Source organism: Procambarus clarkii, chromosome 79 (assembly GCF_040958095.1).
Source record: "Procambarus clarkii isolate CNS0578487 chromosome 79, FALCON_Pclarkii_2.0, whole genome shotgun sequence".
NCBI classification, from domain to species: Eukaryota; Metazoa; Arthropoda; class Malacostraca; order Decapoda; family Cambaridae; genus Procambarus; species Procambarus clarkii.
This window is the reverse complement of record NC_091228.1, coordinates 4520678-4536216: the sequence shown is the minus strand read 5'-3', so window position 1 is coordinate 4536216 and position 15539 is coordinate 4520678. Positions and strand designations below refer to the sequence as shown.

At 38.6% G+C, this 15539-nt stretch overlaps 1 protein-coding gene across 6 annotated transcripts in view; it reads right to left on the bottom strand.

The window, feature by feature from the left end:
• Positions 1-3226: 3226 nt before the first annotated feature.
• The window catches only part of LOC123764507 (RAC-beta serine/threonine-protein kinase B), a 67254-nt gene continuing 54941 nt past the window's right edge, over positions 3227-15539 (bottom strand). For 3 of the 6 annotated variants that reach the window (XM_045752406.2, XM_045752405.2, XM_045752404.2), the window contains one exon: positions 3227-14010. In XM_045752406.2, the coding sequence (XP_045608362.1) occupies positions 13915-14010 (96 nt within the window). In that variant the 3' untranslated portion in view covers positions 3227-13914. The remainder of the gene's footprint in view (positions 14011-15539) is intronic. The other 3 variants (XR_011225048.1, XR_011225046.1, XR_011225047.1) reach the window with 3 other exon arrangements.

Sequence of the window (15539 nt, the reverse complement as noted above, 5' to 3'; positions counted from 1 at the left end):
GAAAGGTATTGAAAACCCCATCCAGTATAGGCTACCACACTCACTACTGATATGTCAAAAGTTGGTAGGAATGCTCAGGCTAGTACTGTATAGAATTTTCTGTTTGATGTATTTGTAAAATACAATAAGAATCAAGAACTGTAACAGTAACAGGTTACATTTGTATTTTTTTCCTTTTGGCATAGCTTAACATTTATATTTATATATATATATATATATATATATATATATATATATATATATATATATATATATATATATATATATATATATATATATATATATTATATATATATATATATAAATTTATATTTATTGTACAGTATTAGTATATTTTGGGAGCAGGTTTTCACATGTCATTAAACACAACAGCATTGAGACTATTATTAATTTATTAATTTTGTTTTGGATATTTTCCATTCTACGCAAATATATTCTACCATCTGGAGGGTGAAGAAACACAAGATCACTTAATCTTCATTTTTATTGTTCACATTTGCATATTTTTATTGTTCGACGGGAGGATACTGCTTATTTTTACTAGGAAAATCTTGAAATTTTATAAATGTGGGTACACCTCACTCTCTGATTTACCTAACCCCCCCTTTAGTTGTTGGGACCGCCGATGGATAGGGTAAAGGGATTGTTGCCTGATTCCGGCTTCTAGCTGTCCGCCAGAGCTTCCATCTTCCCTCTGGATCAATGGAGGATCATTGAACAGTTGAATGCTTGAAGTTGAATTCATCTGGATGTTGATCACTGGTGTCAGCTCCTGAATGAACACAGCCTCATGCGTACAAAACAATACAAATGGAAAGATTAAGTGATCTAGTGTTTCTTCACCCTCCAGATAGTATATAGGAATGAAATGGAAAATATCCCAAAGAAAATTAATAATAGTCACAATGCTGTTGTGTTTAATGACATATTATGTGTGCGCGCGCGCGTGTGTCTGTGTGTGTGCATGCATGCGTGTGTAATTATCCAAGTGTAGTTACAAGATGAGATCTTTGCTCGTGGTGTCCCGTCTTCCCAGCACTCTTGTCATATAACGCTTTGAAATTACAGCCTCCACCACCTTCTCACTTAACTTGCTCCAACCATCTACCACCTTGTTTGTGAAAGGAGACACTGTGTGTGTGTATGTGCATGTATGTGCATGCATGTGTATGCATATGTGCTTGTGTATATGTATATGTATGTATGTATGTATGTATATGTACTCACCTAATTGTGCTTGCGGGGGTTGAGCTTTGGCTCTTGTGTGGATGTGAGAAAGATGTGTGTGTGTGTGTGTGTGTGTGTGTGTGTGTGTGTGTGTGTGTGTGTGTGTGTGTGTATATTTTATATATATATATATGTCGTACCTAGTAGCCAGAACTCACTTCTCAGCCTACTATTCAAGGCCCGATTTGCCTAATAAGCCAAGTTTTCCTGAATTAATATATTTACTATAATTTTTTTCTTATGAAATGATAAAGCAACCCTTTTCTCTATGTATGAGGTCAATTTTTTTTATTGGAGTTAAAATTAACGTAGATATATGACCGAACCTAACCAACCCTACCTAACCTAACCTAACCTATATTTATAGGTAAGGTTAGGTTAGGTAGCCAAAAAAAGCTAGGTTAGGTTAGGTTCGGTAGGTTAGGTAGACGAAAAAACATTAATTCATGAAAACTTGGCTTATTAGGCAAATCGGGCCTTGAATAGTAGGCTGAGAAGTGCGTTCTGGCTATTAGGTACGACATATATATATATATATATATATATATATATATGTCGTACCTAGTAGCCAGAACGCACTTCTCAGCCTACTATGCATGGCCAGATTTGCCTAATAAGCCAAGTTTTCCTGAATTAATATATTTTCTCTATTTTTTTCTTTTGAAATGATAAAGCTATCCATTTCATTATGTATGAGGTCAATTTTTTGTTATTGGAGTTAAAATTAACGTAGATATATGACCGAACCTAACCAACCCTACCTAACCTAACCTAACCTATCTTTATAGGTTAGGTTCGGTTAAGTAGCCGAAAAACTTAGGTTAGGTTAGGTTAGGTAGGTTAGGTAGTCGAAAAACAACTAATTCATGAAAACTTGGCTTATTAGGCAAATCGGGCCTTGCATAGTAGGCTGAGAAGTGAGTTCTGGCTACTAGGTACGACATATATATATATATATATATATATATATATATATATATATATATATATATATATGTCGTACCTAGTAGCCAGAACGCAATTCTATGCCTACTATTCAAGGCCCGATTTGCCTAATAAGCCAAGTTTTCATGAATTAATTGTTTTTCGACTACCTAACCTACCTAACCTAACCTAACCTAACGTTTTCGGCTACCTAACCTAACCTAACCGATAAAGATAGGTTAGGTTAGGTTAGGTAGGGTTGGTTAGGTTCGGTCATATATCTACATTAATTTTAACTCCAATAAAAAAAAATTGACGTCATACGTAATGAAATGGGTAGCTTTATAATTTCATAAGAAAAAAATTAGAGAAAATATACTAATTCATGAAAACTTGGCTTATTAGGCAAATCGGGCCTTGAATAGTAGGCATAGAAGTGCGTTCTGGCTACTAGGTACGACATATATATATATATATATATATATATATATATATATATATATATATATATATATATATATATATATATATATAATACACATTTTTATATATTTTATATATACAGGGACATAAATATATATATATTTATGTATGTATCTCTAAGAACTCTATGACCCGACCTGGATTGAGCCTGCATAGCCAGGGCTCACCCCCACCCATCGTACACAGCACTGAAACCACTTCACCAGTGATCGGCTGTAAGGATTTCTAGTACTGGACCTCATTACTTGAGCTCGAGGACTGACAATCCCCTGACAACTCTTCCGGTGCAATTTCGGCAAAGTGTCCTGGCTTGCAGGTTCGAATCCTGGTTGGGTCATAGAGTTTTTAATGATTTATGGCTTGGGGACCATTCAAGCTCACTCTCTCATTCTCACATTTGTGGGCTCAGCATGATTCATGCATGTGCCAGGATTTGCTGAAAAACTCTGCTGAAATTGCATTACAAGTTGCCGTGGGTTTGTCATTCATGGACTGACAAATCAATATAGCCAATCACTGGTGAAGTGGTTTCAGTACTGTGTACAATGGGGGGGATGAGCCCTGGCTATGCAGGTTTAAATCAAGATCGGTCAAGAGTTCTCAGTGATTTATGGCTTTACTCGATATAAAAAGCAATTGCCCAAAACTTTTAAACTAATATCACTACAATACAATGCCAGAAACAGTTTAATATATTTTACCTCAAATACTTGCAAGATTTAATATAAAAGGAGCCATATACACACCCAAGTTGCTTCAGATCTTTTGAAATACCATGCAAGCAATTACAGTAATGCAGACAGTAAATCACAATATTGTGACTGAAAATTTGACACACAACCCACACGTTAAAATAAAGGAAGTGACGATTTTTCGGTCTGTCCTGGCTTAGGACAGACCGAAGTCCGACTGACCGTTTTTTTTGGGGGTGTTTAAATACAGTAATGTCAACATCTTCAGAATTATCTGAACAACTGTTGTTGCATGAAGCATTTTCACATTACATGCATTCACAAAATATAAGCAACATCTACTGTCTTCTTTATTTTAGAAAAATGTATTATATATTTTCTTACTCGAGTACATCGATTCATTCAATGGAAGTGAATTTAAATCCCAGTGATTCAATGCTACTTTACTTGGAATCAAAATAAATTAAGACATCTAGTGTTTAATTTATTACGGTCACTGAAATTTTCTCCACGGCTTACTAAATCACTGTGATTCAAAGCACAACTATTACACTTACAGTAAATAGTTTTGCAATCTGGATCTTTAGTCAAATATCATTATTTATTACCTTATGCAAATTTGTATTTCTATGACTTTACAAGACCTTACAAAATTTACTAAAATAGAAACCTACGGTAATTATTTTTATGCAAAGGACACATTATACAATACTTTAGCTTATTTTTATCACTAAACACAAATAATCTCTCATTTGGCTAAAATATGAATTAAAACCACTTTATTCCAATTCATATAAAATATTTCAAATTAAGTACACAGCAAGAAAAGTGGCAAGTTTCATCTGAGATGTTAGTTCAAATCTGTGTTAATAAAACAAAATACACAGAAAATCTGTTCAAATAGGACCCAGTCCAATGGAAAATTGGATGTAATGAAAGAATTCCATTCTAGTTACTAAATTGGTTGAAGATGGTATGCAATGGAAGATAACATAAGCGTTCCTGTTAAATAGGTCACATATTTGCAGGCATTGCATGCTGTGCTGAAGGTGTGTTCCATACCTTACACTAATAAAAATCAGGCTTTGAGTATACATATATGAAGAACACTTTTTTTTTCTGTGTGGAACACACTGTCACTAGGCAAGATCTTGCTGACCCCTGATTTGGATCTAGTGCAGTTAGAGCAAGTCTACATTCTCCATCAGCACAGTTTGGAACATCAAACTGCTTTTTTCGAGTCATAATGGTACTAGGGAGGCTGGAGAATACGCAAGCCATCCTACAATGCAGACAAAAGTGCCATTACCTAGAACTCAAAATCTGCCAAGGCTGTATTTGGCATCACAAACAGGACCCACGCTAACTACTATACTAAATCGTCCACTAAACACTGCCCACGACGGTCACCGGGTGCAGCACTGTTGCCACAATTAAGCCCACTATACCCTTCTGGACTCCAATCCAAGATGAAAAAACCCATCACTAGCACAGGATAAAACAAGGAAAGAAAAGGAGGAAACAGGAGTAAATGAGTGTACTGATCATCAAAGTACTTTTTAAATACAGTATACTGTACTGTACTCAAAAGTCCAATTCTGAGCCATCCAACTTTGCTTCTCCCTAAGGCAAGTGTCGACAAAAGCACCATTGCAAAAATAAGCCAAAGTAATTGATGCCACACTCCTTGGCACTGAACCCTGCCAGAGGACAGCTGCTATAGAAACTCCACGGCTGAATTTGGCACGATTGGCACAGAGGCTAAAGTTATTTGTACAACACAGTGTCCATCTTCTGCATGAGAAGGACAGGAAGAGATACCAGATTGGAATCTTATGCATCCACTTAGAATGATTCCTCAATTATGATGCTTTTACCATGGATGCTCTGCATCTTGACTAGAGCTATTGGCAGATAATATTTATGTTTCTTTTAAATACTTTTGGCAGTCCTTACTGCCAAAGGAGTCATGCTTGTAAGTCAGGAGGTATGGACGAATGTGTAAAATAGTCATATTGAAAAATAGGGGTGGAATAGATAGATAATTCTATTTCTTATCTCTTAGAGATAATTCTATAAACATTATGGACAAAATACTTATCAATATTCTCCCTCTAAATCATTCTCCCCTAAATCTCGTCATTCAAGAGGGATCTTGAAAAATACCACCCAAGAATAGATAATCCAGCAGGTTGTAACTCCTATCTCAGACTGCAAGCAACGACGTCTAACAGCCTGGTTGACCAGACCATCAACTAGGTCTGGTTAGAGATTGGGCTCGTAAGTACAGTACAGTGATCCATGGAACCATCTCAAGGTAACCTCAAGATTGCCCAAACCATAAGACCACTTACAAATGCCTTACTTTCATTCTTGGCCATGAATGACAGATTGAGATGGAGATGCATAAAAGCATCTTAATGACCAAAACAAATAAATTCAGGGTGGACTAAGCAAAGCATAAAGCTCACTTACCCTACTGTCCATTATCAAATCCAAAAAGAACAAGGTATTAAAGATAAGATCCTCAAATAAGTCTAGTATCTTATCAAAAAGCCAAGGAAGCTCAATGGTTATGGAAAGAATGAATATTGACCGAGGCTTTCCAAAACTTCATGAACAGGGAGCAAGAAATATCCAGACCAAAGACAGGAAGCAGCAGATCAGCCAGTACAGCCCAATACAAAGCAACAGCATTTAGGACAAGCCACCTGTATAAGAAGAGCCGAGTGAAAAACAACGCAATAATAAGAATTGAATGAATAAAGGACTGGTGACTAGATAAGATAATCTTGAAGAGCCCACCAAGCTATCTCATATTTTACACCTGCTCCCCATAAGACAGTGATGGAGCTAAAAGTATTTGTATAACTATGAGTACTGATCTTGTGTGTGAGAAGGACAGGAAGAGGAACCTGATTGGGATAGTTTAAGAACAGAAATGGAAATCAGTGCTGAACCTTCAATAGGGGGAATAAAGCAACATCACAATGCACACACAGATTAGCTTCTGAAGAATCACCAAAGCCATTTGAAAGAAACAAATTGTATCCCAATGGTTTGAGTCAAAATGCAGAGCATCCAAGGCAAAAGCATCTTTATTGATGAACGAAGCCACACAGACAAGTAGCTTACGGTTCCAATATGGTTCCTCTTCTAGAGTTTTCTCCCCGTGCAGAAGACTGACAATCGGTGATATACAAATACCTCCCAGCTCTGGGCCAATCTTCAGGTGTGATAATTCCAAAACAGATCTATCACTGTCATATGGGGAGCAGGTGGTAAAGATCTCATTCAGCATCGAAGGAATGCTAAACATCTCATATTCACTGAAAGGAGCTCTTATGACATTCAAATTGGACATAATTCACCTACTTGTACTTGTGGAAGATGTACCATAGCCTGTAGGTCCTGCCCCACAATCCTTGATACCTGCTTGATGGGGTTCTGGGAGTTCTTCTACTCCCCAAGCCCGGTCCAAGGCCAGGCTTGACTTGTGAGAGTTTGGTCCACCAGGCTGTTGCTTGGAGCGGCCCGCAGGCTCACATACCCACCACAGCCCGGCTGATCCGGAACTTCTCTTAGAAAACAGTTCAGTTTTCTCTTGAAGATGTCCACGGTTGTTCCGGCAATATTTCTTATGCTCGCTGGGAGGACGTTGAACAACCACGGACCTCTGATGTTTATACAGTGTTCTCTGATTGTGCCTATGGCACCTCTGCTCTTCACTGGTTCAATCCTGCATTTTCCTCCATATTGTTCACTCCAGTACGTTGTTATTTTACTGTGTAGATTTGGGACCTGGCCCTCCAGTATTTTCCATGTGTATATTATTTGGTATCTCTCTCGTCTCCTTTCTAGAGAGTACATTTGGAGAGCTTTGAGACGATCCCAATAATTTAGGCGCTTTATCTCGTCTATGCATGCCATATATGTCCTTTGTATTCCCTCTATTTCAGCAATCTCTCCTGCTCTGAAGGGGGAAGTGCAGTACTCGAGACAGGACAACACAAGTGACTTCAAGAGTACAACCATTGTGATGGGATCCCTGGATTTGATAGTTCTCGTAATCCATCCTATCATTTTTCTGGCTGACGCAATACTTGCTTGGTTATGCTCCCTAAATGTTAGGTTGTCGGACATCATTATTCCCAAATCCTTGACAAGCTGTTTCCCTACTATGGGCAGATTCGATTGTGTTTTGTACCCTGTATTATGTTTCAGATCCTCATTTTTGCCGTACCTGAGTACCTGAAATTTATCACTGTTAAACATCATGTTATTTTCTGCTGCCCAATCAAAAACTTTGTTGATATCTGCTTGTAATTTTTCAATGTCTTCAGCAGAGGTAATTTTCATGCTGATTTTTGTGTCATCTGGAAAGGATGACACAAAGCTGTGACTTGTATTTTTATCTATATCTGATATGAGAATAAGGAACAGTAGCGGTGCAAGGACTGTACCTTGAGGTACAGAGCATTTAACTGCGCTTGGACTCGATTTTATTTGATTGACTGTTACTTTTTGTGTTCTGTTCAACAGGAAATTGAGTATCCAGCATCCTACTTTACCAGTTATTCCCATTGACCTCATTTTGTGTGCTATCACTCCATGATCACATTTGTCGAACGCCTTTGCAAAGTTTGTGTATACAACATCTGCATTTTGCTTTTCTTCTAGAGCTTCTGTGATTTTGTCATAGTGGTTGAGTAACTGTGACAGACAGGATCTGCCCGCTCTAAATCCATGTTGTCCTGGGTTGTGTAGCTCATTATTTTCCATAAAACTAGAAATTTGATTCCTAATCACTCTTTCAAACACTTTTATTATGTGTGATGTTAGTGCAACTGGTTTATAATATTTGCCAAGGCTTTACTACCCCCTTGTGCAGAGGAGCTATATCTGCAGATTTAAGTGCAGCTGGTACAGTATCTCCCCTGTATCCAGGCTCTTTCTCCATATTACGCCAAGTTCTCGCGCTATTGGTACTTTACATTTCTTCATGAATATTGAATTCCATGAGTGAGGCCCAGGAGCTGAGTGCATAGGCACATTGTCAATTTCTCGTTCAAAATCTTCCGAGTTCGTGTTAATATCCGTTATACTATCTGCAGCTTGAATGTCATTCATAAAGAAGCTGTCTGGGTCATCAACTTTCATGTTGTTTATTGGTGTGCTAAACATAGCCTCATACTGGCTTAGAATTTTACTAATCTCTTTGTTGTCCTCTGTGTACGTACCTCCATTTGTAATTAACGGTCCAATACTGGTCGAGGTTTTTTATATTGATTTTGCATATGTGAAAAAAATATTTTAGATTTTTCTTAATCTCTTGTATAGCTTTCTGTTCCAATTTCATTTCCTCAGACTCATATGATCGCTTCAACATTTGTTCTATTTCTTCGATCTCCCTGCTTAGGTTTATTTTCCTTGCTTGTGATGGTCGTGTCTGCCGAAGCATTTCTGTTATTTTTTCCTTCTCCTGTACAGTCGTCTGCGTTCTCTTTCTAGAGTGGTACTCTTACTGACCCTCCTCACAGGCACGTGCCTCAAGCAGACCTTGTAAGCTTCAGCTGTCAGTTGAGCTATTCCCTGTGTGGGAGTTTTGTTGCTTAAGATGGTTTTCCATTGAATGGTTGCAAGGTCTACATTTATTTGTTCCCAGTCGATCCTCTTATAATTGAAATTGAATTGATTGAATACTCCTTCTCGCTTGTTGGGTCTTAGACCTACTACCGTTATTTATGCTAGTTCACACTTCAATGAGCTTATGGTCTGAGTACGTAGTATCTGAGATTGTAATGTCTCTGATTAGTTCATCATTGTTTGTGAATAACAAGTCTAGTGTGTTTTAGTTCCTAGTTGGTTCTGTAATCTGTTGATTGAGCGAGAATTTGTCACAGAATCTCAAAAGTTCTCTGACCTGTGGTTGGTTATTTCCCGGGTCATTCCTAGCTATGATATTTGTGTTTGCCATTCTCCATCTTAGACTTGGTAAATTGAAATCTCCAAGGAAGATAATATCTGGAGCTGGGTTTGCTAGGTTATCAAGGATGTTCTCTATTTTGTGCATCTGCTCTGTGAATTCCTCAACCGTTGTATTTGGCAGTTTATATATTAGAATAATAATTAGGTTTAGTTTTTCTACCTTAATTCCAAGTACCTCTATCACCTCATTGGTTGAGTTTAGTAGCTCTGTGCATACCAAGTCTTCTTTAATATACAGACCTTCTTTAATATACAGCACAGACCTACTCCTCCATTTGACCTAGTTTCTCTATCACATCTATATAAATTATAATTTGGAATCCAGATTTCACTATCCATGTAATCTTTCATATGAGTTTTCATGAATGCCCCAAATATTGAGTTTGACTCTAATAGGAGGCCATTTATGAAAACTTTATTTCTTGACTTTGGCTTTAAACCTTGAATGTTTGCAAATATGAATGATTGTCCATATTGTGTGTCCATAATTGACTAGTTTGTAGGTTCCACAGCCTATTGGGCTGTCACATCTACACCTAAAGCTGTAAATGGAGCTTGCCTTAACCACTTCAATTCTTAATACATTCCTTTTGTCCACTATCTTGATACTGAACAAATCCTTTCTAATGTCTCTCTCTGGCTCATTTGCCTTGTCTATTCCCCCCTGAGTATTTTGTACATGTCTACCCTGCTTCTTCAGTGAAATGAGATTTAACTACTTTTGTCTTTCCATGTGGCATACCTCTGAAATATTTCCAGCTTTTTTTGTGTGTGTGTTTAACGAGATGTAGCCACTTGAGGGACCTTCTCTCATTGTGTACTCATGAGAATACACTGTGTACTCTCATATGTTATTTCTTGCAGAATTCTATCATATTTCTCCCTTTTGGTAAGTCATTCACATTGATTTGGAATAGGACTGGTCCCAGTGCTGACCCCTTGTGGAACATGACTGATAACATCCCACCACTCTTAGGTTTCTTCTCTCACTATGACTTCTGTTACAGAAAGGTGCCCTCTCATGCTTTTAACCTGAAGTATCTCACACAAAAAGTCAAGAGCAAAGCAAAGAAAGGAGTTCAGCAATGAGATGGTCTAATGTTAGAAATTGTAACAATGCTAAGCACCTGCAGGGCAGACACAGTGAAGTCAGCAATTAAGTTCTAAAAGATGGCAGTGAACAACTTAGGCAAAATCAAAGTCTCTGCTGAATTGAATTCAAAGACAGGCAGCTCGGCCATTCCTTCGAATGTGGTTGACTTGTATAGGAGTGAAGAAAACTTTCTGTCAGGAGAGAAATTTGACATCTGCCATACAAGCTTGCAGTTTTGTATCCTGCAGGAACACTTGTGATTGCATTCATCATGACATCTGTCTTGTAGAAAAGTGTGTAATTAGGGTCCAAGAATCCAAGGAAGGAGCTCAAGGCTAACTCCATGCCTAACTCTGCCTATCAAGACAGATGAGTGAAGCCCATAGTCTTAAAAACAAATACAACCATGAAAAACTGGCCAAGGCATGACTTGGGAGAAAACAATATGGCTGCTCTTACACACAGGTGATAATGCAACACAATGTATTCCATATACAGTGCACAGCTAAGTAATGGTGAATGTAGTGGTAGACTACATTCAGAGGTGCCATAAGCACAATCAGAGAACACTGCGTGAACAAAAGAGGTCCAAAGCTGTTCAACATCCTCCCAGTGAGCATAAGAAATATTGCCAGAACAAACATGGACGTCTTTAAGAAAAAATGGATAGTTTTCATCAAGAAGTGCTGGACCAACCAGGCTGTAGTGGATACATGGGCCTGCAGGGAGCTCCAAACTATAGCTTGTTGGACTAAGCTCCCACAAGTCAAGCCTGGCCTCGGGCTGAGTTTGGGGAGTAGAAGAACTCCCAGAACCCCATCAACCAGGTATGATCAAGATAGACTCATAAGGAGAAAACCACTGCTGATGCCCTACTGAAATGGACCTGAACAAACTGGATGATAATATAACAATATGCATTACAAATGCTTATGGTTTTGGAACTAAGTACTAAGGAACAAGGATTATAAAATAAAATAAAAGGAGAATAGCCACTGCTGAAAGCACAAACCAACCAGGCACAGGGAAAGTGTATCTAGTCTGCCAGTCAGTAAAATTACTTGTACAAAAAGTTTTTTTGTTTTGTTTACAAACACACACGAGAAGCATTCACTCCTGTAGCATAAGCCCACTGCACAAACAAAACAATAAGGTCCACACGTTAATAATGCCACTTGTGAATTGTTCTGGTTTCTACCTGACCATATTACCTGCAATTGGGGGTCAAGTCAAATAATAATGTGAAGAGGTTGGATTGGGAATATTTTGTTGTGTGGGTGCTGCCATCTGCAGGTGGTCAGAGATAGTGATCAGTAGAGTCAAATGATAGCTAGGGTGAAATTTGGCTGTACCTATTATACCGAAGAGCACCAAGAAAGGCTGTCGAGTTGTATGTGAACACACTTTCTGGCTGCATTCTGAACTGGACTTGGTACTCATCATTGCCTCCCCTAACACTAGCATTTAAAAAAAAAAAAAAAAAGTTCCCACTGCAGAAAGCTGACTTGCCCCAAATTTACTAGATGAGAGTTAAGACCATGACCAAGCAATGGAACCTGAGAGTTGTTCAGCATTCCACCTGCCTGCTCTGCACAAGATCCCACACAGGGTTTTGTAGAAGCTTGCTGTAGGAAGTAGCGAAGTTGAAATTAAAAATAAAATTTTGGCAAAAAGTAGTTTAGATCGGCTCTAACAGAATCTGGGACTTGATGGATAGGGTCTGGAAAGAATCACTCCATTTGACCAAGATTTCTACCGTAAATACTGTTCTGAACAAGAAAGTTTGCACAAATGAACGTGCAATTTAATTTGAGTGAAAACTGGTCTTCACGTGCATTGCTGCAAAATTCACGTTAACAAACTAAACCTTAAACTAAATATGAAGGCAAATGTCAACACTTCTTAACACTTGTCTAATACATACTCTCGAGACTCACTGAACATGTGTATCTTGGATATAGTTCAATGTTTAGTTACCAAAGCCAAATCATCTCCTGCTGTCGACTCTGATCATGGCATTGTGAACACAAATATTGCACAGTTTTATAGCAATAGTGCTTTCGCTTTAAAAATGACCCCAATAACATTTATTGTAAATGTACAAAATTTAATAGTCTTAAGTCAAAAGACAAATGTAACAAAATGGTAAAAGGGCATACAAATTCAATAAGCATCAACTTCAACATTAACAACCAATTGAAGTCTTCGGCTGACCACGTACAAATAATCCAAAGTTAGAATAATGTTGAGGTTCCTTATGTTACATTTACTTTAAAATACATGAGTAAGGTACAGGTGTATTTGTTGAATACAAATTATAATAAATAACAGACAATGCAGCATGTGCAATCATTCCTAAACTAAAAACTTCCTATACGGAATAACATACTGGGAAATAATAATCAATAATTTGTACACACACTTTTTTGGGTGTGTATCTGTTGACCTTCTGTGTCAGGAGCAGTGTAGCCAGCGCTCACCTTGTGTCAGGAGTAGTGTAGCCAGCGCTCACCTTGTGTCAGGAGCAGTGTAGCCAAGTGCTCACCTTGTGTCAGGAGCAGTGTAGCCAAGTGCTCACCTTGTGTCAGGAGCAGTGTAGCCAAGTGCTCACCTTGTGTCAGGAGTAGTGTAGCCAAGTGCTCACCTTGTGTCAGGAGCAGTGTAGCCAAGTGCTCACCTTATGTCAGGAGTAGTGTAGCCAAGCACTCACCTTGTGTCAGGAGCAGTGTAGTGAATGTTCACCTTGTGTCAGGAGCAGTGTAGTGAATGTTCACCTTGTGTCAGGAGTAGTGTAGTGAATGTTCAACTTGTGTCAGGAGCAGTGTAGTGAATGTTCACCTGTGTCAGGAGCAGTGTAGTGAATGTTCACCTGTGTCAGGAGTAGTGTAGTGAATGTTCACCTTAAGTCAAGAGCAGTGTGGGCCAATGCAGCTGGCTTAAAATGTTTCAAGTATTGTCTTCTGGGAGTGAATACTGGGCAATAACACCGAACATGTTCTAAAGAATTATGCACACTTACTTGGTCAACAACCTAGTGATGCACTTGTCAATTGCTGCGAATGAAAGTACGTGAAAGAACAAATGCGGGTTGTGTTAGCCAGCGTACACACGTGTAGAGATGGGGCTGTATGACAAAAATAAAAGCCTAAATAGGAAACGGAAAGCGCAAAGGACTAATGGAAAACAATTTTTTTTTTTATGACTGAAGAGTTAAGATGATAGCTAGAAGAAACTTATAAGCAAAAATTATAATAAAATGGCTATTAAAACACATTTTCACATCAATGTTTCTAAGGGCAATGAAGGTTAAATTTATCTACCTCTCTGATACGTTAAACAAAAAAAAACAAAATATATATATGTATATATATATATAATTTCATAATACAATAATTGATAATACTCTACAAAAAATAACAAAACAAATACAATACTGTAATGACAGGATCAAACTGTACCCTGATAGCAAGCTTCAACAAAGTACATTTACAGATAAACTGTTTCTCCTCAGCCTTCCTCCGCTACACCTAAGGAATTGAGACTTGATGCTAGTGAGCTGCCAAGAGTTGATGAAATGTCCTGATAAGAGAAGTGGTTGAAAGTCTGAAAATAAGATAAGAAGTCATTAGCACATTCTATGTTCAAATTGTTTACATTAAAGTGATTAAGGGAGGCATCACTATACCTTGCCACAATCATGCCCTTCCATATGACAAAAATAATCCCATGTAAACACTTTCATCAGTGCAATAATGAGAATAAGCAACTTGATGTATTCTAGAGAATAACTGCCAGAAATGACAAAGGCTGGGTGCAATGTGAAAAGAATCGAGTAAGAAAATATAAAGGAGTCAAGAAAGTTTGTAATTCCAGATTATTTGATTGGAAAGACTGAGGAACCTGCAGCCTTTTATGGTACTCAATGTGGCTTTTGAAATTCATGTGAAAAATTAGCAAAATGTTGTATAATGAAAAAAAAAATAGCGTTGAATGTAATGAAACGCCATTTTCTGGGTGAGTCCCGGAAGCTACCTGGAGCTATACCTGGCTGATGTGTATATATTAGACCATAGCAAGTCAATCGATGGAGTTCTATGTCTACCGGGGACCACAAACCAGAACCTGGCCCCCTCAGAGATGCACAAGAAGCAATGGCCTATAGACTCCCCCCACTGTAGTTGGAAGCAGTCTATCTATATCTACCCTCTACCAGGTCAGGCACCCGGAAAGATAGGAAACGTTCGGCTTTCGGTTTGGAATGTTTAACCACCTGTAGTTTGCTTTGGGATTCCTACCTTTCTGGGTGCCTGACCTGGTAGATGGCAGACATAGACTGCTTCCAACTACATGGGGGGTGTCTACAGGCTGTTGCTTCCTGTGCCTCTCTGAGGGGGGCCAGGTTCTAGCTCGTGGTCCCTGGTAGGCTAAGAACTCCATCGATTGACTGTTGCCACGGACTAATACATACACATCAGCCCGGTATTGTACCAGGGAGCTGAAGGGGCTCTCCACAGAAATGATGGGCACTATGTTTGGTACATAACCATATGGCAATGAATGAGCAGAGTAACCACAATAAGAGCCAGTGATAAAATTCCAAGAACTTTGAAGGACTTAGAAGATCTTAATAATGAAGAGGAATACATTACAAGCTGTTATTATCCCTCCCTGGATTAGCCCTGGCTGTCCTGTGGCTCCCTGAGTTTTGAGGATTAGTGGTGAGATAGCTTTGAGGGGCCCCTCCCAGAAATCCAGCATATCCCTCTTTCCCCAGGGGTTGGGGTAAGTTCCTCATGGCACCACAAAACTGAGTGATTTCGAAGGCTAGGATCCTGATCAAGAGGGGCTGCCATCTGGAGGTATAGCAAAGCAGTGTTCTCATTCTAATAATGTGTTTTTATAGTGTTAGTACCAGGTAAACTAGTTTCATGCTTCCAAATGTTTCCATGCATTTACCTGTCTTGGTGTGCTCTATCTTACAAGGTGGTGTATTGCTCTTAGTTCTCTGGCAATCCTAGATTCCCAGGCTCTCCCCTATACCTATGTTGTGTGGGTTAGATTCTGGTCCTGTCTTTAGCAGACCAATGGAATTCACTAGTCCTAGTAATTATCTACACCTAAGTGTAGTTACA